The sequence below is a fragment of the Pipra filicauda genome, unplaced genomic scaffold, assembly GCF_003945595.2.
Source record: "Pipra filicauda isolate LSUMZ 115617 unplaced genomic scaffold, ASM394559v2 scaffold42_size3861933_pilon, whole genome shotgun sequence".
In the NCBI taxonomy this organism is placed as follows: domain Eukaryota; kingdom Metazoa; phylum Chordata; class Aves; order Passeriformes; family Pipridae; genus Pipra; species Pipra filicauda.
In genome coordinates this window covers 2,436,340-2,459,540 of record NW_024104565.1, presented here as the reverse complement: position 1 = coordinate 2,459,540, position 23,201 = coordinate 2,436,340, and the positions used below count along the sequence as shown (strand labels likewise).

The window sequence follows — 23,201 nt, the reverse complement described above, 5'->3', positions numbered from 1 at the left end:
ATGTAGGGGGGGAGAGAAATGTAGATATATATTTAGTATAGTTATTTTGCTTCTGCTGCTCCATGTGACATGCAGGTTGTTTTCCACCTGTACTGAACACAGTAGTTTTGAGAAAATGCAAGCTGTTCTGAATTTTGGCAATGTGAGCTCTACAAAACTTTCTGGAGAATTGGAGATAGCTGTTGCACATGTGCAATTGCACTTTAAAAAAATAGAAAGTGAGTTTCACAGACTCTGAAATTTGATAGGCTTTCACTTTGATTTGAATTGGCATGTTTTTTCCAATTCTCTGGAAGTGATACTTCATTAGAACATATCTACCTCTTCAACATATTCCAAAACCCTGAGGGTGGGGCCACATACTTATTTCCAAATGGCAACATCTTCAGTAAGGTGTAGTTACTAATTAAAAGTTCCTCCTAACTTGTATGCTAAAACTCTACCTGCAATTTATGTATATTGTTAGCATAATTATTTTTAAATTATTTCTCTATTGCTTAGTTTTCTCTTAATAATTGAGACATAATTTTATATTTATACATGTGCATCTATTAACAGCAACAATGAAATAACATTCTGCAATGTATCCTTGTTCTTCTCAGAATAGGCACAAAGCGTAGACTGCTACCTTTTAAAGAATGTATACAGTAACATACAGGCTTTCATAAATTAGATATATAGGAAAACAAAATTACTCCATCCCATCTTTTAGACCTGTTTTAAGTGTGTGCATATTGTACCTGCCAAGCCCCTCACCTCACAGATATGGCATACATATCTGAAGCTTAGAAGAATTTCTCATGTCACTTAAAACCCAGCCTGTTTTTTGTTTTCTTCTTATTTTCTTTATTCATCACTTTAAAAGTATGAATCTGGATGTAGTTACCAGATAATTACAATTAGATTTTTGGCTATAGCCATTTTATTAGCAGTGTAGCAATCCCGCCCTGCAAAGCAGACATTTGAGACTCAGCAAACTGTATTTCCACCTCCAGCATATCTTAAAAGACCGACTGGCAGAGTGTCTTTGTGAGTGACATTGTTTGCTGTCTAGCTGATTTGGCTTATAAGCAAGAAGTTTAATATTTTTAGTTGCTGTAAGTTATTGTCAAGGAAAGCAGGACTACTCCCAAATAAATAGGGTCAGTGAGACATATGTACTGACTGGTTACTGGAGGAGTGGGCAGCTGCTTAGGAGAACCAGGTGAAATATGAGTATATGTTGATGGGAGGGAATTGAGGCAGATAGTGCCTAAGGATATAGAATCACAGAATCATAGAATCAGATGGGTTGGAAGGGACCTCCGAGATCATCAAGTCCAACCCTTATGTTGTTCCACTGCTCTGCATTGCTGTCCCTGCCTTCTCTCTCTGTAGGAATTAACAAGGTCCCACCTGTTTTGTGAGGAGCTACTGTGGTACTGCAGTTCCCAAATGGTTTTTTGCTTAGTGTGCTCTGGACTAGGGGTGGAGAGGATGACCTGAGCACTATGTGCTGGATGTGCTGCAGGGAGGGGGTTTCCTTCAGAGTTGTGCTGTTACCTTTAAATTAAATTAAAACTGATTTACCTGTTATCTTTTTCTTTGTCTCCACTGTAGGATGGATCACTGGGAAATATTGATGATCTGGCACAGCAGTATGCAGACTACTATAACACCTGCTTCACAGATGTATGTGAGAGGATGGAAGAGCTGCGCAAGCGGAGGGTCTCCCAAGACCTTGATTTGGTATGTAGAGAAGTTATGACTTTATTAACAAATGATTGCCATTCATGCTCCAGATGAAGAATCAGTATTTCAGCTTGTTGAGTTCTATATAGGGAAATAACTATATGCGCTTACGTTCATCAACACAAATGTTTCAACCAAGTCAATTAAACACTTGGAAATTAACTGGATTAGTTTTTTTCTTGGTATTTTTTATGATTCATTAAACCTTGAAGTCTGCACTTCTTATTTCTTCTTTAATTAGAGTACTTCTTACCTGTGCACATTTGCTTGCAAACCTCAGCTCTCAGAGGCAACGTAGTGTCTGACGAAAACATTGTGTCATTGCTCCAAGATGCCCCCAGTGTGAGCACAATGAAACTGTGTCCTGTTTTTCAGTTGCACTGTACAAACCGTAAAGTAGTGCCTCTCAGAAGTCCAAGGTGCAAATACCGGTTCCAGGCTCCCAAATGTAACCAGCCTCAATCCTGTGAACTCTTTTCCATTATTATGCATTATAGAACCTGTAGCAGGAGACATTGAATCACAGAGCCCTTCAGGATGGAAAGGACATCAGGAGGTCTATAATCCATCCTTCAGCTCAAAGCAGTGTCAACGTTGAATTCAAACCGGGTTGGTCAGGGTTTTATCTGATTGAGTTTGAAGACCTCCAATGATGGAGGCTTTGCAGCCTCTCTGAGCAGCCTGTTATACTGCTTCGCTGTCTTCATAGTGAACTTTTATTTTTTCCTGATGTTCCATGAGGTACTCCCTATGCCAGTTTATGCCTGTTGTCTCCTGTTCTTGTGTCATGCACCTTTTTGATAACCTCCCTATAGGTACTAGCAGGCTGACAGTAAGTCTTCAAACTGTCTTTTCTGACAGCTGAATCTTCCAGCTCTTCTTGGAGTGCAAGGGCTCAAGTCCTTGATAGCACCTTTGTAACCATTTCCTGGACTTGTTCAAGTTTATTAATGCCCACCTAGCATGCAGGACTGCAGTGTCAGAGTTGATGATATGAGAATGGCCTACCATGTCCCAGGGAAGAATTGCTTCCTATGATCTCCTGGCTATGCTGCTGTTGACACAGTATGGAGTGCTGCTGGCTGTTATTGCTGCCTGGACATACTGCTGGCTTGTGTTAAGCCTACTGTCACATGGTCTTTTCTGCAGAGCGGGCTGACCGAGCCAGTCGGTTGCAAGCCTGTGCCGGTGCATGGGCTTGCTCCTCCTCAGGAGCAGGACTTGGCATTTGTCCAAGTTAAATTTTGTGAGGTTCTTGCCAAGCCCTTCTGAATGGTAACCATATTGATGTGAGGAAGAACTTCTTTACTGTGGGAGTTACTGAGCACTGGAGCAGGCTGCCCCGAGAGGTTGTGGTGTCTCCTTCTCTGGAGATACTCAAAAGCCATCTTGGATACAGTCCTAAGTAACTTGTTCTAGGATGACCCTGCTTGAGCTGGGAGGTTGGACAAGATGACCCCCAGTGGTCCCTTCCAACCTAACCCATTCTGTGACTCTGTGACTGCACCTGAGGGAGGCTTCATCATCCGTTACCTTGATGGGTGTGCCCTCTATTTTCTCCTTGGGTATCTAAAGAATAGGTCCCTGCACTACTATGCTTGTAACTGGCCTCCAAGTACAGCACTATTCTCCTGACCCAACTAGTCGGTTTTTCACCCATTCAGTCTCTGGGGACTCTCACTTCAGCTGAAACTAATCCATATGTAGGTCATCTCATACCTCATTTTTGTTAGGTTTAAGAAGGAACCTCTTAGGACATATCACAAATATATCACGGGTTTTCGCTTTTTGGACAATTTCCTTACTTTACTGTAACATCAGTAAATGTTTGTCACTATTTATGGTATGTACGTAGGTATGTATTGCTGATTGCTGTGCTTTTTTCATTGTGAATTTCTTTGTTAGTTTTTGTACCATTCCTAAAGATCATCTGTGGCAGAGAAAAAAAGTTTTCTGGTCTGTTTTGTCAGGTTTTCACTGTTAAGTTTGTTTCCCAACAGAATAGTATGTCTTTACATACAAATTTAAATACTTCCTTCAAATTTTGTCTCACAAAGAACAGGTCACTGAAGGGGGTTTTTTTGGTTGGTTGTTTTTTTTTTTACTTATGGTTTTGCTGTGATGGTGACTTGTATAACACAGACAGAAACTCATAACCAAAGTTTAGTTTGTACCTCTACTGAGACACAGCAGCACTGTGGCAGAGACAGAATGGGATCTGATAACAATTCTGCAGTTCCTTTACCAGGTCAAATCCTTTAAAACAAATTTGAGAGCTGAAGTTGTGTGATTGTATCTTCTGCCTTTGCTTCCCCAGATGACAGAACTGAGTTGCACCAGGGAGTGGTTTGATTCCTTTTTCTAGCAGCTGTACCTGACGGTGTGAATTACTTAAGGCTACTTGCTTTCTTCTTGGGATTCCAGTATAACAACTGAGAAGCTCTAGAGCTTGTACAGACTACAAAAATCAGTTACACAAGGAATAGCTGCGGGATCAAGGCAGAGAGAGTCATCTCCTCTGCTCCACTGCACTTAGTTCCTTCTTTAGTTTTAAATGAAAAAAAAAAAACGAAATGTATTTTTCAGATCTGTGTGTACCAAAAAGTTCCAAGGGTTAAAAAAGGTTATTGCAGGAAATCCTTTTGTAGACAGACCCTTGAGGCTTCTGTGCAGAGAAGCTGATGGCACAGAACTATGGTTCTTATGAAAACCCCCACGCTTAGCAGGCCTGAAGTTCTGGGTAGCTGTTGGCAGCTTTTTTCTTCCAAGAGCACCCCTTTCCTGGTGCTCTTGGAAGGCAGCTCCTGTGCTGAGTAATGAAGTGTGCCTTATGGCAGGAGAGGACTCCCTTCCATTTAGACAGATGGTCCTAATTTGGCTCCCTTCACTTCTGAAGCTGCAGAAGCCAGGCTGGAGAAAGCCATGTGAGTTTAATTAACTCACATCAAAGGTGTGGATCTTCACGCTGGTTTAAATAGATGTGAGCTAACCCAAGACAGACCAGCAAGTGATTCATTCTGCTCAAGAGAAGCTGTAGTCAGAGAAAATGGCCGTGTGAAAAGACATCCTGGGGATTCCTTTTCTGGGTCTCTGATATTGAGTTTCCTCACTCTAGTTGTCCAGTGATGACTTCTTGAACTGTCAGGTCAGAGAGAAGATATTGCAATTGAAAATTAAATTATTGCTCAATTTTTGCTTCATCTGTCACTCCTATAATGCAGTTTCTGGACATAAGATAGACATTCTGCTGATAACGTGAGACTATAGATATTAGCTCACTTGCACAACAACAGCATCCAAACAGCACTGACTGCAGCTGAAACTTGCTCTCATAAATAAGTAGGCAGGCTTGACTTAGTTGCACAAGGAGGGGAAAATGGCCATGTAGACTAGAATGCATTTTCAGTGTGATAGAGTAGTATGCCTGTTTATAATCTGCTGTAGAAACAGGAGCTGGTCTAACAGCAGAGCTGCTGAAGTGACTACAGAAGTACTAACATGAAAAGACAGAACAGAAGAGCAACTCTTTTGCTGTGATGTTTTTCCTTTCTTTACGTTTGTTAATATGTTTGTTAATACGTTTTTATCTTTCTCCTTGACAAAAGATAGTGTATTGGCAGAGATTTTGGGATAGTGAATGCTGGGGGAAATGCCAGCTTCACAGCATATCCCAGATGTGCTGTGATAGCAAACAATATGCACCAGAGAGCAAATATGTGCAGCCCCAAAATTATTTTGCACCAGTATTATTGGGCTGTTGGTCTAGCCTGACTTTGCTTGGCCATACATTGCTCTTCTAGAAAGGGTGAGGAGTAGCAGTGGGATTGTGCTAGAGCTGGAGGTGGGCAGTGTATCAGCTCTTCCTCCCCACCTCAATGGTCTTCTTACTCTCTTTAGCAAAGTGAAGAGAGCAGAGCTGATATGCGTTGAGTGTTAGTGCAAATTTTCAGGGGTTTACTGGAGTCAGGGTTATTGAATCAGTATGAAAATGCAGTAGGAGTGCGTAATAATACACGGCAGAAGCATAAAAGGCAAAAGTTAGATTGCTGCTTTTACTGAATGCTCTGAACAAAGAGAAAGAGCAGGTCACCCCAGGGGTGGAAGCGTCCTCTAAACCCTGCACAGAGAGGCTGCGTCAGAAGGAGCAGTGTAATAACAAAGACATGTCTGAGCTGGCAGAGCTTTGCCAGGAACATGTATTTAGCACCGGCTCGCCCAGATTGCCCTTTGTAGTACGTTCACTGGAAGGATAGAAATATGAACTGTTTATTGCTGCTTCTGTACACTTTGAAATAGTTTTAAGCTGCTTGGGAGCAAGTGTTGATATCTTGATTGTATATTGTACTTTCTAATCAGTTCTCCAACCTTTCCTATTAGACCATGGTAATTTCAGTGCAGATACCCTGCTCTGAAGTTGAATTTTTTAAAACATTACTTGGTAAAATTGTTTGGGAGAGCAGCATATCTTGTAACAAAACAATGGGTGTAGGTGGAGCTGAACACAGAGTATTTTTCCAAATGGTAGTGCTGTCAAGGATTGTTAGTTGTCCCTAAAAAAGATAACTACTTTTTGTGTTTGGAATTTTGCCTGTGTTTTTGTAATGAAGAATGTGCTTGGGTTTGGACATTAATGGTTGTGAACAGCATGGGAGTTGCCCACATTTCCTAGCATTTTGCCTATTCCTGTACACCATGTGGGTTTTTGACCTGGGTAAAACTGAAGGTGGAATAGATATAGTGGATTTTCAGGGCCATGATGTATCTGTCACTGGTAATATTGAGGTGGACATCTGCTAAAATGCAGTTATGGTCAGAGAAGTGACTCTGAGGATGGTATTTTGCAACTGTTCATAAAAATCCTTGTCTTTAAATTCAAGAGGTGTGGATTAGACAGATGAACTACTGGTATATAGGGAATTGACTGGATGGTTGCACTCAACACCTCAATATCCAATTGCAGACCAGTGATGAGTGGTGTCCTCAGGGGTTGGTATTTGGACTGGTGCTATTTAAAATCTTTGATGACATAGACAGTGGGTTCGAGTGCATCCTCAGCAAGTTTGCTGACAACACCAAGCTGCATGGTCAACATGCTGGAGAGGAGGGATGGCATCTAGAGGGACCTTGACAGGCTTGAGAGGGGGGCCTGTGTGAACCTCATGAAATTTAACAAGGTCAAGTGCAGGGTCCTACACCTGGGTCAGAGCAATCCTGAGCACAAGTACAGGCTGGGTGGAGAATGGATGGAGAGCAGCCCTGAGGAGAAGCACTTGAAGGTTTTGGTGGATGAACAACTTGACATGACCAGCAATGTGTGCTCACAGCCCAGAAAGCCAGCCACATCCTGGGATGCATCAAAAAAAACATGGCCAGCAGATTGAGTGAGGTGATTCTCCCTTGCTACTCCATTCTAGTGAGACCCCACCTGAAATACTGCATCCAGCTCTGGGTTCTCCAGCACAGGAAAGGTATGAATCCATTGGAGTGAGTCCAGAGGAAGACCATGAAAATGAGCAGAAGCCTGGAGTTCCTCTCCTATGAAGACAGGTTAAGAGAAATGGGTTTGTTCAGCTTGGAGAAGAGAAGGCGCTGGGAACACCTTATTGTGGCCTTCCGGTACCTGGAGGGGGCTACAGGAGAGCTGGAGAGGGACTTTTCACAAGGGCATATAGTAATAGGACAAGGGGTAATGGCTTCAAACTGACAGAGGGCAGCTTGTTGGGCAGATGTTGGTAAGCAACTCTTTACTGTGAGGGTGGTTAGGCACTGGAACAGGTTGTCCAGAGAAGCTGTGCATGCCCCATCCCTGGAAGTGTTCAAAGCTAAGTCGAATGGGGTTTGGCAGTGAGGTGGGAACTAGATGATCTTTAAGATCTGTTCCAAACCAAACCATTCTATGACCTGCTTCCTTTGTGTCTTTGGGGTCATATCTGCCTGTCTCAATGACGAAACCAGGTTCACCTTGCCCGTCACCGGGGAAGGACAGCATTGATTTAGCTGTGAAAGAGCAAACTGCATTCTGTTGTCTCATCCATCACTGGCAGTAGCCAGCCTAACTGCTGCTGCCAAGGTCTGTATTGTAGTTGATCTTGAAGTCAAAGAACAGACTGAGGTTTACTGATGGACTCTGACAGTTACGGTTGTGGCACTGAGAAGTTGCACCCATCTTTTGGCTTTTAAATTGCATAAATTTAAAATTAATGCTACAAGTATAATTTTTTTTGCCACATCCATGGGATTCATTTCAATATGTAAAAAAAGAAGTATTCAGAATCTGTCTGTGTACACAATGGTAAAGTACAATGCATGTTTTTGACAAATTACCTTGCTTAATCCCATGTGTTTTTATAGTACCTGCACACGTACACAGGCAAAGTCAGAAAATAGAAGTTAACATAAAACCATCATAAGTTTCTTGCCTTGCTTTCCAACATGTATGTAGTCCTCCTAAGTCTTGTCTGTGCATGTTTTTAAAAGGTGCTCAGCAACCACTTGTTTGATTACAAATGGAGTTGACCATCTAGATAATGTCATCACATGTAAATGGTATGTCCGGCAAGACAGAGTGGAGGAAAAGTAGCAAAAGTAGAGTAATTAGTAATTTGAGTGATAGAGAAATAAACCTATATCCTATTTAGAGGTGTATTTGTCTGAGACAGTACTACTAGTTGGCAATAGCATCAAACTGCTTGAGAAGCTAGCCAACCCTTGCTGAAGGAGACTAAAATACCCAGAATGGTTGCAGTCAGTGATTGATGTGTATTTAAAAATCTCCAAGGGAGTTAGCCACCAAAGCTAGAATTGAAAGCTGGGATCCTGAAGAACTTGGTGGAGTCCTGTGCCTGCTTTGCAGGAGGCTTTAGCCATGTCCACTGCTTTTTACATCTTGCTTACAGTAAAATTTCAGGATCCTAAAATAGACTGCTTATTCCTTGCTGTGAAATGATCACCTCTCCTTTGCAAATGCAGTAGTGGCTGCTGTTACTGTTGTCCTGAGAGGACACCTCTATATATTGCTGGAACAGGATCCCACTGTTTTGTTTTGTCTTGCTGGCTGCAAGAGGCCCTCGAAAGTATAAACAACATCTGAGTTGGATTAGAAGGGTATCTACAGCACAAAAAAAAAAAAAAAAAAGAGCTGGAGAACACACAGATAAGATTTCCCTTCATTTTGGAGTCTTCAAGTCTTATGAGGCAGACAGACAAAAGAAAAAGTAGTAGTAGAAGACATGGACTTTCAAGCATCATTATTTTTTTTCTCTAGTATAGCTTGGAATAAAGGGGATTTTGCCTGAATATGAGATGCATAAGGTAAATTTACATAAAAAATATTTAATGAAGATTTACTGTGTGTGCAGTCTCAGTCAGTATTTTAGGCTTTATCTTTGTAAGTTAAATACATAGTGACATTTTCATCATTAATGGAGCTTTTCAAAGGTAGATACAGTGGAAATTCTGGAACAGATGGGCTATTTTTAGTGTCCCATGTATCACACACCAAGACTGCAAAGGCATTTATATATAGAGCTAGCATTAAATATGAAAATAAAGCAAGGCTTGTTCCATATGCAGCAAAGTGAATACCATTCTTAAACAGTTCTTAGTCCACTTAGTACTAACAGTCTGTGTAAAAATCTCTCAGCTTTCTGTAAGCTAATGATCTTCCTCAGTCTCACCACTGTTTTTGTTGGAAGCCCATTTATGAGTAATCCCTCAGGCAAAATCTGTCCATTTACAGACAGAGTTTAAAGACTGGAGGCACAGCAGACTGCACAGCTGTGATGGTTTGGGTGACCTTATCTTTCTTTCATACTTTTGGAGGGTCCTTGGTTTTTGGAGCAGGATCTTCTGTTTAACACACTTGTAGTCTTTTGAAAATGTTTATCTTTTTGACAATGCCAAGGAAGAACAAGTTGTTAAAGGTAATTGTTAATTTTTTTTTGAGCTGATAATAATGTTTTGAATAAAATCATATTTACGTTATAAATCAAAAAGACAACTCATTCCTGGTAGTCTGGTAATTGTGAAAGGGAGAAATTCTCCTTAGCTTTATAAGTGTTTTTCTAGGTATTCTTAATCTTCTAACATCATTTGTAGTAATTTTCTCATCCCTTTACATTCAGCAGGAATTTTGCTTTGAACTTGAGATCAGTTCAGTATATTCTTACTGTGCTCTTCTTTTTTCCCAGAGACAGTGCAGATCTGCTGGGACTGACAGACTACATTTGTATTAATTCTGTGATTTCATCTGATTGGAGCCTGAGGATGTTGGGGGGGAAGGGTAGTTGGCTGACTAACTTTAGCTCCCTTTGTATATTTTTTTTTCCTTTCTCCCTTCAGAATTTAAAAATGGCAGCAAAAATGAAAATGTACAGCGTTATGCTGTCTGGACATTAGGTAAATTTCAGTACAAAGGATAGAATCGTTAAAAAAGAAAGCAAATTAAATTGTCATCTAAGAAGGTGTATTCTGGCAGGGGAAAAAAAAAAACAACCAAAAGAACCCTCAGAAAAAAACAAAACTAACAAAATCAAACTCAAAACATCCCAACTCTGTGGTGAACTATTTCTGTGATATGCAGCCCAGCTTGCCATTCAGATATTACTACGAGATTTCAAAAATATCCGTCTGAGTGGCATTACTCTGGGAAGGACAGCAATGTGTATTGGCTGTGTTGGAAGTGTCAGACTTTTGTAATGTGATAGCAGCTAAACCAACAGAAGAATGAACCTAGAAGGTGTAATGTCTTCTATTTAGATTACTCCTCTTTGTCCTTGTATAGCGTCAACTTGATTTTCCAGGCAGACTTTCTGTGCTCTCCTTCCATGGTTCCCCAGCCACTGCTGACCAGTTCATCTGTGTGTGCTGAAGATGGCTAGCAGCAACTTCAGATATCAACTTATTGTAGCACTAGCTTATTCTTTTTCTAAGTTCTTGAGTAGAGAAACACCTCCATGTGTCCTCAAGGAATAGTAAGGATATTGCTCAAGCAGAAGTCTTGAAGTTAGTTGAAAAACATTACTCGTAAAAAACTTAAGAGCCTTGCAGGTCATCAGGGAAAACAAACAGGTCTTAATCACTAATAAATCAAGAGCATGGTGTGATGAGAATGAGAAACACATCGGGAGTATTTGGGCACATCTGTATGTGCTTTGGAATGTCTCTTTCTCTGAAGCAGAAGGACGCTCTTCCAACAAAGATGCCCAGAGGAAGACCGGCCTCCATCTGTGATTTCAAAGGGGCTTGTTTCTTCTTTTTTTTTTTCTGCTGGCCTGGCCCCTGCTCCTCATGATGTAGGTTCTGGTGCTATGCAGCTGCTCTCCTTTGATCTGTCCATGCTTTATCTTCTCTTCAGTGTTGTGTAGGTTTCCTGTTTCAGCAGTGCCTGAAGCACACAGAGAAATGCTCCATTTCAAATAAGATGTTCTGTGAATTTTGTGTTTGAAGGAGAACTCAAGCAGTTTGAAGAGATGTGATTTCTTTGGTGACTGATCAATCTGTTTTCCACAAAATAATGAAAAGGAATGACCGTCAGCTGGAAACCCCTCTTCCTGACTCCCATATGTTATATCCCTCTTGATTTATATTGGTAGGTTTTCCCCAATGTTTTAGACTGCAGCTGTATCTTGTATAAGGGAACAAAGTAGTTTGGGATTATTACATCCAGATTTTCCCTGACTCTAAGGCTTCTTTGGTTGTTCAAGCAAATAGATTTGGGAAAGGCAATAATCCTGTGAAAACATACATATGAAGTGGATGGGTAATATTTTCAAAATAATTCAATTTCAGTTTCTTATCAGAGGGATGAATTTCTTATGTTGCTTGTGGGCATGATGAATAAAATCAGTCATGGATTAGAAACTAATTAAAGAAGAAAGACTTGAAATTATTAGCAAAATTTGGAATTCATAAGTTCATTACGAAACACACACAGGTAATTTTTTGTTTGTTGGTGTATTTTGTCTGTTGCTGTTGAAGTTCCTGATAAGACCACAGATACAACCATGTGGTTTACACTTCATGTGAAACTAGTGGCAGTATGGTTGAGTGCCGAGGCTCATTTAAGAATGTAAAGAAGACCAGAGTAATGTCTTATTAAATGAGTGGTTATAGATGTGGAAAAATAGACACGCTTTTCATTACAGAAGGCTTTATTGACAAGCCATCCAGATAAATCAGGAAGATTAAAAAAAGCTAGCAAAAGAAAAATCAGAATTCCTTTAAGACTCATTAGGCTGATAAACGGTGTTGGAAAGAAGTCCATTGCCTGTTCACTTCGCAGGGGCACGTTTCATGCTCCTGTCAGCTTTCTGTCTTGATACATCCACAGACCAGTTCTGGTAGCCCAGAGGAGATTAAGCCATAGTTGAAGTCCATTTTGACAGAAGAGAGAGATTTTCAAGCTTTGGAGCGTATGACAGGTGCTGCAAGTCACAGAAATGAGAAGTAAGAAGGAACTCAGTCATCACAGTAGCTGTATTTTGTTCATATGGTTAAGTATTGAAAGCTGTGTAATTGAGCCTACACAGAAGCTAACAAAATAGTTTTATTTCTCCTTTGTGTAGCACTTTCCACCCTCACAACCCTTTAAAAACATTAATTAGCCTTTATTGTGTCCTTTGATTTGGTAATTTTAGTACCATTATCCCTATTTAGGCCTCACCTCCCTGAGGTTCAGCTGCTGATGAAGATTCACCTATGTAATTCCCTAACTCCTCTTCTGTAGCTAAATTTGCAAAAGAGTAGCATGAAATTTATAGTAAGTTCAGAACAACTTAATAACAGACAATGGCATTAGTCCTGGTGTACCCCGGTGTCACTGCAAACAAATACTGGCCACAGGAGCCAGTGAAGCAGTACACAGTGATGGACACTCTGGGTGACTTGCAGTTTGAGCTTCAAGTCCAGTCCACTAGACCACACTTCTGAAAACCAAAATTCAGATGTATCTTAAAACTCTGCCAGGCTATTACAGAGTTCCTGATCTAGCATCTTGCAAAAAACTGTCCTGTTTTCTTCTGGATTATGGAGGTCTGGTGAAGAGTGTAGCGCTACTGGTCAGTAACTGGTTGCCAGCCATCTCTTCTTCCTGCTATCCTGTCTCTACTTTAAATGATTTTGTGATGTATAGCAGGGATAATATAAATGCAGAGGCACTGTGGTGGAGACTGATTTCTTCAACAATGCATGAGTTTCACTGGCATAATATCAGTTCGTGAAGGCTGAAAAAATTGCTCTTTTGTTAAACCCCAGACTAAGTATTTAATTTTGAACACCTGTGGGAAAGCATGAGAAATGAAGAGCATGGTGTGCGAGGTAGTAGGAGGTGGCAGTTTGATTCAGTGGTGTAGAAAACCCAAGTTTGGTTCTTCCGTCTGCCTGAGGAAACTTGAACTCTTATCTCCTATCTTGAAGCAAAATGCTCTGCGATTTAATATTCTGTCTTAACCTTATCTGTTGATCAACCCTGTTAACATATATAAACAGTTTCTGGTGCAGCAATGGGAATACCAGCAGCTTATCTTACAGGTAGGTATCTTCACAAAGTTGGTGAATCTTTTCTTCTTCACTTGCAGGTTCAAAAATTTAAATATTTTAAACATGATTCAACAGGAGTGGAGTAGGAATATGAATCTCAGCCCAATGTCTTTCTGATTCCTTTTTTTAAAATTTTATATTATACATTTATGTATAAAATAAATAAAAATATAATTATATTTATTTTTAATTATTTTTCCTGTTTGGGTTACTTCACGGTGGAATGATACTCTAAAAGAGAACTAAGCTGCTGACCCTCTAGCAAAATTTAAGTTTATTTGTCTTGATTACTATTTTTGACTCCATAACTAGTTTGGATAACATTTTGTTTGTAGGATAGACAATAGCAGATGAATTATCTCCCTTGATCTCTTTGTTTATGAGTAGTCTCCCAAGTTAACAGCAAGACTAGAACTTAGCTTAATACTAGGCTGGATGAGCATTTTGGGGGACTTGGAAGCTTTATTTGTTTTTCCTCCTTTGAATGAGTTGTGTTTAGCCTTAGTGGATTAGTTTTGTTCTGGCTATTGAATTGCAGGTGGTACCCGTAAACTTACACTTTTGCTCTTGAAACATACAGATGTCTAGTAGCAATCATCCTAATTTGTTAAGAAATGGTAATGTTCTTCAGAATTTCTTTAAACAGTGGAAATGGAAAAAACTGGCATGAATTGCATCAACTTTACACTTTTATTTGGTAACATGGAAATATGAAGTATCTCATAAAGCTTTCCATGACTGAATGACAAGGCGTAATTAGACATGGAACACATGTTGTTAAAAACATGTAGAAAAACAAATTAAATACATTCTTTTCAGTGTACAGTTTGGCTAAGGTAAGCAGTTTTTATAGAAACTAAGTAACCATGAATTTTTCTCCCTGAATTTTTAGTCTGAAAGGAGTAAAGGAGGTTAGGAGGAAAGAAAGGTGAGTGTAAATTTTGGTAGTTGGACTTGCTTTTTGGAGCTTCCTGCTCAACTTTTCACTCTTGTGGGTTTTGTTGGGATATTTAGACTATTAAGTCACAGGAGGTGAGGTGTGCTGAAGGAAGGAGCCTAAACTTTGGGGCAGGGAGGATGGGGTAAGGAATCCAAGACTGTCTGGACCAGGTGCCCCAGGAGCTGGGACCTCTCACCACGTTTGCCAGGTGGAAGAAGAGGAAAGAAGGAAATTTAGTCATTGCTTGCTTGCAAGGGTGAGGAGTGAAATGGTGGAAAGTTCGGTGAGTAGGGTCAGTAGAAAACCAAGCTGAAGAAAAGCAGGTGATACACTCTGATGGCTGCAAAGTGGGAAAAATGCCCCAAGGCAGCAAGCTATTTGTGCTTATGCGAGCCCTGAACTGTCTGCATTGGCCAGGATACTGTGACAGTGTAACATATTTTGTGATAATAAGTAATGACTAAAACCATTAATGTAGCACAATTGGTCACTTTAAGGCACAAAAAAATATTTCAATTCTGTAAAGACTTAGAGCTAGAATGGTTGCCCCAGCTTGCCAGAAACACCATCACTCATTGACATACTCTTTTTCTGTGAATCTGTTATGGTCACTGGCCAGGCTCGATTTGATGAGGCACAAGGAGATTCAAAATCTCCTCTCAAAGGAGAAGATTTTGAATAGCAGTTTTGACCTTTTTGTTATAGGTACTGCAGGAGAAGTGGTAAGCCACAGTAAAGGCTCTGATTGCCACTACAAAAGGTTGCTCTGAAAATTTGCGAGCTCCAGGATGAAACTAATGAGAAAAGAGAAATGAAAGAATAGAAAAAGAAAGTTGTGGAAAGGTTGAACATTTTCTTCATAGAGTGTTTTGTATGCCTGAAAACACCTCTGGGCAAAAGAATAAAATTGAAGTTAGCCATATCTTAGTCCAGCTTCACAAAATGACAGTAGGAATTAGAACTATTAACTTAAAAAAATAAACTGCAGAAGTTAGTGAAAACCTAAGAATACAGAAGGTATTTCTTGTAATATAGCTTCATTTGGAACAGCGGAAGGACATGAGTATCCCTTGAATTTGCGTCCTTAATGCATTTCTTTTACTCTTAAAAATTACAAAAATAGAAATACCTTCCTGACCATAGTTCAGGAAGCAAATGCAGAAGAAAGCAGGAAGATGTTTTATCTGAGTGAGTGACTTCAAACGTCTAAGGTCTGTAATGAAGTTGAAGGAGATGGGCATTTTGCCAAAAGTCACTTTCATGGGAAGCATAGCAAAGTATGGTGGGAAACACTTTGTGTTAGCTTCTATGTCCATGCTACATGGAACAGGAAATATTATTGTTTTCTCTAAATAGTGCAGACACAATTGATCTTCTCTTCTTAGTAGTGATGCATTGAGATTCTTCTGATTGAAACTATTTAAATTTCTAAAACAAGCAGTATTCAATAGTAGCTTTTGTTGACAGTAAAAGAGGAATAGTTAGGGCAAGACATCACCACTGGGCTTATAGCAGATTACCTGTTGTGTTTCCTTTCAGCCTTTGACATAAATGGCTTCTTTAATTCTTCTCTATTGAATCTTGGGGTCTTCGTAGCACTGAAGCATGTTTTATCATTATCATTGAGATATTTTGACGTGATTCCTTTGCAAGGATATTTCTAGTTGCACAGTACCGGCTCTTCAAGTATGAAAGCTTTCATTAGAGACTATTACAGCGCTTTTTAAATCTCTACTTATAAAGTTATGGCCTCTCTTAAAAAGCTAGAATTCTTGAATTTATTTTTTTTTGTGATTTCTGGGATGTGTTTGCTTGTATTTTTTTTACACCCATTTTCCTTTATCATTTTATGAACACAGTCCTTTTTCACCCTCTGTCAGACTTGAAAACAGGAATATTTTCTGTAAGAAATCACAACAGTTTGCCATGACCTAAGGCCTAACAATTTCCTTCTTAAAAAAAAAAATTATCCGAATTTAATCTTATACATTAGACAAGGCCATTCTGGTTTCTACTGCTAATGCAATTCCCTGTAGTTGATCTCTCTTACCTGAGCAACACCCTGAAAGTTGTCAACTTCATTTACTTGCAGGGAGAGATATTTTGTCAATTAGTAAATCCTAAAAATTTGATGACAGTGTTAATCTAATTCCTTTTCTAAATGAATGTGTCTTCTGCAATGGCAGTGCTTTAACAAATGTAGCATTTATAACTCAGAAATGCTGACCCCATAGCACATAGAATCCATCATTATTCATAGCCCAAACCCAACCAAAATGGAACTATACAAGCAAACTATGTTTTGTCTCATCTCTTTAATGGGAGAGAGATGACACTCCAGTATTTTTCACTTAACACCTAACACCAAATCTCACCAAAGGAGAGAAAAAAAGTTTCTTGAAACCTAAGCGTATCAATCTTGGTATCCCCTCTGTTACCAGCAGCTTCAAATCAACTCAGCTGCAGTTATGTTGAGTGGCAAGGTATGTTCAAAATGGAGAATGTTATAGATTATTATCACATGTAAGGCATCTATACTGTTCTAATGGGTTTTATATCTATGTTAGAACATAAGACTTTTATTTCCACCTCTGTTACAGAACAGCTAAGTGTCAGATGAAAGGTTTTGATTACCAATGCTGGATTTGTCACCCTCTTTCCCAGAGCAGATGAAGGATAAAATGCCTGAGGAAGCTGCATTGTTCTCTAATAATCATGTCTAGCCCTCAGTGATAGTTCAGATAGTGCCTCTGTGCTGCCTTGTTACAGTAGATTTAGAGGAGGAGCCTCCATCTTTTTTTCTGTAATAGTTTTCCTCCCATGACACTATGTTTATTTTCTAGGCTGTTCTTCTTACTAGTCCTTACCATGTTCCTCTTCCATCCTGTCCCTTAGCAACTCACCCTATACCATCCTGCCTTCCTCATTTCACTCCACCCATGCATCTTTTCAAAGCTTCATAACTTTTTCTCTCTTCAGTACTCAGAGTAGAAGAGTCCTTGCAGGACTCTTTCTCTATTCATTTTGTCCCACATGCTTCATTTTCTCTTTTCCTTGACTGCCTCCTACACCCTACCTTTTTTCCACCCTTCCATATTCCTTATTCTTTCTTATACTTGCCTCCCTGAGTTGGGTGTTGTTACTTTGTGGAGAGGAGTGATTTTGTGAAACCAGCTTTGCTACTTCTGCAGAATAGCAGTGGAACAATATAAAAGATAAGAAATCTGTGCAAAAACATTCCCTTAAAGACTCATGAGTTGAGGGTGATGCACGTGTAAAATGTCCCTTGAAATACAAAATAAAGGAAAAGTTAAGCTGTGTATTTAACTTCTCTACTTGCGGATTTGGATTAGACATTGCCATTAGACATAAGCAGTCTGCATTTTAACCACACCAGATAAGGGTTGCAACACCTGCTCTGGGATAAAGTTGCCAGTTATTGCAAAAGGAGGAGTGGAAATTCTTTTTGTAGTTGTGTGTGAAATGTATAAACCAGAAGTGAAACACAAGTATAGCAATATCTGGGTTTTTTTTGTTGTGGTTGAAGGTGGGTTACCAAACCTATTTTAGTTTTAAATACTACTGTGTTTCATGGAATTTACCTTGGCTTCATTTTGTAATTTTGAGAAATCACCTGGTGCATCCTTTGCCCCAAGACAGATTCAGCTGTTCTTATCATGCTTGACAGATGTTGATCAGACCTGTCTTTAAAACTGTCCCAGCATGTTAATTCCACTGTCTCCCTAGGCAAACTATTTTAGTGTTCATAGTATTTGTAATACAGTGGTGGTTCTTTACACAACAGCATGGCACTAAGGCTCATGCTTAGTTTATGATTCACAGTAATCCCTACGTCCTTTTGTATCAACCTGTTAGCTCTCCAGATGTTCCCCACCCTGGATCCATTTGTTTGGGTAATTCTGTTTAAATGCAGTACCTTTCAGATCTCCATGTTGCATAGCATCTGATTTCCAAACATTAGGCCAGAATAACCTGCTTTTTCATCAGTTATTTCCCTAGCAGTGGAGGTGAATTGACATGTTTGTTCTTCTGGAATGGAGCCTTGTATGAAAACAAGCTTTGTCTCTGTAATGAGTAATGACAGCACCTTCCAGCCCTGTGCTGCTTGGTAATAGAAGCAGACAACAGTCTTGTCTTTGCACCTTTTTGCTCTTTCAGGAGAGATCAAGCATATATTTATTGATCTAATATGTATACATGAGCCAATACGTACATATTTATATAGACTGCGCTAAGTTTGGCATAAATTAGGCAAGGTTCTAGGGTGTCTTTTTAATTGAGCAATCCCATTATGTCTTAATTGATGTAGATATTTTTTGTTCAACTCCTTCTGAAAAGCACATGCCACTGTAGATATTTGCAGAACAGGGTCAGTCTGTAAGTAAGAGTGACAGTGGAGGGTCCAGAGAACCCCCTGTATTTACATGTGACCTTGCAAAAAAATGGGAGAGAACTTAGCCTGTCTCAACACAGAGGTCATGTGCAAAATATTAAATAGTTTATTCAATGGAAATTATATTCCATGGATTGATTTGGTATTTAGTTACTATGTAGAAAATTTTGCCATCCTCTCAAGTGGAGTGACCAGTATTATGAAGTTGTTTTATTCGTGATGCCTTCTTTAGTCACTGTTTATTGATTTCTGTAGTGGTGCCTTCCATAAATTTAGTAATGAATTACTTGATCTTGAACCCAGAAGGCCTTATTTATTGTTTGGTACAGTAAAGAAAATCAAGCAGTCAACTCAGGCTGTAACACAACTGCTATCCAACCTTCTTTTCCATAGAACCAAGCTGTAAAATTAAGTGTTTATTGTTTTTTCTCAATTTTATGTAATATTAATACCTGCTATTTTGTATATACTTTGAAATTTTCCTGAGCTGCTTGAAAACTAAACACAGTTTCATTCTTCCTGTGCCTGATGACTTTGAAATCAAATTACAAACTGTATTGCGCAGATTTACGTTTATGTAATTGCTTTGTGAAACAAAATTATTTGTGTAACTTGTTTCCCATTGTCAGACATTCTGTTATTCTACGGAACTGCATTTTAAAATCCTGATTTATTTTTTATTGTTTCAAAACCAATATCCTGAACATCTCTTCTGATGAGAAAGACTCTATTGTTTCAATATGGTTTTATATATCTCTGTATATGAATATAAATGATATATATGTTTATATATATTTATATATTTAATATAGTTTTTATTATATTGTCTACCACTTTCTTAGTTCAAAGACTATTTTATGATCTGTTTTTTATTAATATGAAATAGTACCCTGTTCACAAAGTCCTGCTGAAATTACTTTCATGTTTCCCCACCAACGCCCCCCTTCCTTTTCTATGGAAAATACCACTCTTCATCAGAAGAAGTTTGAAACCCATGCAGGAAGGGAGACTTCTGTGGTGCTCATTTGATTTGCCTGTAAAAAATCATTTTAGAAGTGTAAGGACATGTCGTGTAACTTACCTTCTGTCCTTCATCATCATCATGACATCTCTTTCTGAAAACACATTTTAAGGTAGTGGATTATGATTGCTCCGAAGAAGACAGACTGTATAGGAGTCGCTTTCCTTGTGTCGTGGTATTGCTGCGTAGGCAGACAGATTACTGTTACATATGATTTGCACCTGTGTGTTGCACAAAGGTGTATGCTAAAATATACATTCTACAGGTGGTTAAACAGAAGTATACAGACGTTAATTTGTTGGAAATATTTGAGTTTGATCTGGCATCTGTTGACAGAGTTCATTTTCTTAACTGTGCGGATCAAGCCTGTGACTAACGACAAAAATGCCTCTTTAGCGACACTAAGAAAAAACGCAGCAAGTGGGTTTTTCCTGGTGTTTGGCATGCAGGATGTTCTGCTGCTTGTGGTTTCCCCATTTTCTTGACAGTTGGCTGTGGACCATTTCTAGATTTTCATTTGCCAAGATAAATTTTCTCAAAATTGCAAGAAAATAAATTAAGTTTGAATATAGCAACGTTCATTCTCTGAACTTGATGAAAATTTCAGGACATTCATTCAGATACATGTGAAAGGCTCTCCAAGTGTAGAAAGCAGCAATCACCAAAGAAACATAAATTCGCATTTGAATGAGTTGCAGCAAAAATTAAGGATGTTTGTTTAAGAGATGCTGGGTCCTAAGGAAAAAAAAAGTATATTCATGATGCTGTCCCTTTAATTAATCTACAAATGGTAATATTTTTGTGCAGTCAGGAGAGATTTTCTGGATGAGCTGAAGGCTCTCTGTGGATATTTCCCAATTCTCATTAATGCATGACAGAGCCTAAGTCTCCTCTGCAATGCTAGATGAGGGCCTTATCTTAAGCAGTCAGCAAGGCAGTGGTGATGATATGAAAACATTTGCGTATACTGGGAAATTGGCATATAGAAGTGTTACATTATGGCTACAGAGGGAATTTATGGAGACCATAAATACGTTGGTTTAATTAGGGGCACAGTGCTAACTGCTGATGCCTTCTCCTCAAAGTCTGCTTTCAGAGCAAAATTACTAAATGTTTCTTTCAAAACAAAGGAAGCTTAAGGATGAAAATTAAGTTAGATAATGCAGTTGGGCTTTTTTATGTGTTTGAAGTATAGTCACAGTTCATGAAGTCTGCAGGGCTGCTCCTGAGCGTGTATCCAGAATCAGAGCTAGAGTTCACAAAGAGCAAACATGAATTGCTGCATAGATTAAAAATTGTAACAGTAAGAGATGTTATCTCAACTTGGCACACACACACTTTTAATAAAGCAAGGCAAATTGAGAAAAATGAGTTTTGAGGGAAATGGATTGTCGTTAAAAAAACAGTTATACTCTTCTGTTCCTCATCTTCCCTCCATTTATTTTTTAAAAATGGTTATTTACTCTAAAAATTAAGCACGTAACAGTAGCCATGCAATTACATAAGGCAGCGTGAACTATTTAACCTACTCAACTAGACTTTATCTGTTTGCTGGGGCCTTTGCCAAATTTGCTTTCACAAAGACTATCTGTAAAATAGCTCCTTTCTGTCTGTGTTGTCTCTTTCTTGGACCCTTAGAGATGGCTACCCCTGCCTTTAGTGATCAAGCCTAATCTTTATCTAGTCAGTCTAATAAAAATACGCAGTCAGAAACACTGGATACACATCCCTCTAAGAATATGGAGAGAGGTTTGTCTAATACGGAATGGGAGACAATCACAGAGTGTTTTGTGTTAGTTTCTCAGAGGATCACCTCACTAGTTATCCTTCTTGCTGTTTTGGGAATGCCATTCATAGAAGATGAGAGGGGAAAAACTTTAGTTTCTATACTGTGTTTGTGATGGTTTTGGGTTTTTCATTTGGGTTCTCCACACTGTTTTTATCTTCGTAGCAGACAATTCTCCTTCTTGTCTTGGGCATTGTAGGAAGCATGTTATGAATGTTTTTGGCAATTCAGGGCAGAACAGGCATTAGTTAATAGTTGCTTTTCACTTTCTGTGATGTGATATCCTGGGTCATTCAGGCTTCTAAGTCCTGGAGAGCCTTGTTCAGAATGTTCACAGCCAGAGCATAGGAAAGTAACAAAGAATAATTTTTTTTCTTTATAGGTTTACTGGATGAACTCTGAATCACGTAGCACTGCATTGATCTAGTTTATTGCCAGAAGTGGCAAAAACCTTGCTGTCCATTGAAAGATCACAGGAGTCTGAGTAATGTCAAGTCTAATTTAGACACATCAGCACTGTGCTGATTTTCCTCCCAAGAAACACCATCTTCTGAAGCAGTTTCCTATGTGTTTGGGCTTTGTGCTGCATTCTCTTCTGACCATCACACCATGATTTTTTCCAGTTTTGCCAATTGAGGTGCTGATCTGATCTTCAGCAGTACTATTGAGAGAATTCAAAGCAGTGGCTATATTTGAACCCAGTGGCTGTATTGGTGGGAGGTATAGTCTCAAGACTGAGTAGGTTTGGGTTAGTTTTTCTCTTCCTGGGAATAGCAGTGCATTGTGTGTTTCATGGTCACCACATAAATCATGTCTCTTAAGTGTGTAGCTGTGGAAAAATCCTTTGGGAGCAGGTCCCACAGAGACTAGGACAGTGTATATTAAAAACAGCTCTAAAAAGCAAGTATTTCACTTGAGGCAATACAAGGTGCAAAATATGCAAAAGAAAACTCTGGAGGAAACTTTTTTCCTCTTTGAAGGCTTTTACTTTCCCTTTTTGTGGTATGCAGAACATCAAAATTTATGGCCTTGTAGTGTACCTGGAATTAGAGAGATGGGAGATGTTGCTGGAAAGGGAAATGGGCTCAAATTAGCCTTGCATGCCAGCCTCTAAAACTGCAGTAGTCTTTTTGTAACTCTTCCTATTTTACATGGAGTACTAGCCAAAACAGTTCCATTATTTTTAAAATAATGATTGCAATCATATTTATAGATACCAAGAAACCGATTTTCAAGATATTAAAGCAAACAGTTCATTCATTTTTCATTTTGATCCGTTTCTTTTTTCAGTAAATTTCAAAATGTGGTTTTGTCCTCTAACACTGAGACTTGAAGTGATAGAAAGGAATGGTGTAAAAGATGAGCATTTGCCAGCGCTAGAGAAGCCAAGGACGTGCAAAGAAAACAGATTAATTTAGTGGCAAACAGGCAGAGGCCATGAAGAACAGTTTTTGCAGCAGATATCTTGCATAGCCAGCAAAGGGACTGGAGCGGGAGTGATCTACTGAGATAACCTCACATTTTAATACCTAAACAACAGCAGCAGCATTTTGAATCCTTGCAGGCATTTCAAGGCCTTGTCGAGGGGGAACAGCTGCAGAAGAGTTGTGAGAATCCATTTAGTGTGAAATGTGCTGTTAAAAGTTGGTTCTTAATTAGATCTGAAGTGTAATGAAGGTGTGAGGAAACAAAACTGTTAATATAAAAGGCCAATAATTGAGTTTATGTAATTAATAGTGTCTAATTCAAGATGACATCTGGGAGGCAGTTT

At 39.1% G+C, this 23,201-nt stretch overlaps 1 protein-coding gene across 6 annotated transcripts in view; it reads left to right on the top strand.

Moving 5' to 3' along the window:
- SASH1 (SAM and SH3 domain containing 1) overlaps nucleotides 1-23,201 on the top strand; it is a 540,681-nt gene that overhangs the window by 441,336 nt on the left and 76,144 nt on the right. For all 6 annotated transcript variants that reach the window (XM_027725286.2, XM_039385702.1, XM_027725284.2 and 3 more), the window contains exon 2: nucleotides 1,600-1,728. In XM_027725286.2, the coding sequence (XP_027581087.2) occupies nucleotides 1,600-1,728 (129 nt within the window). The remainder of the gene's footprint in view (nucleotides 1-1,599; nucleotides 1,729-23,201) is intronic.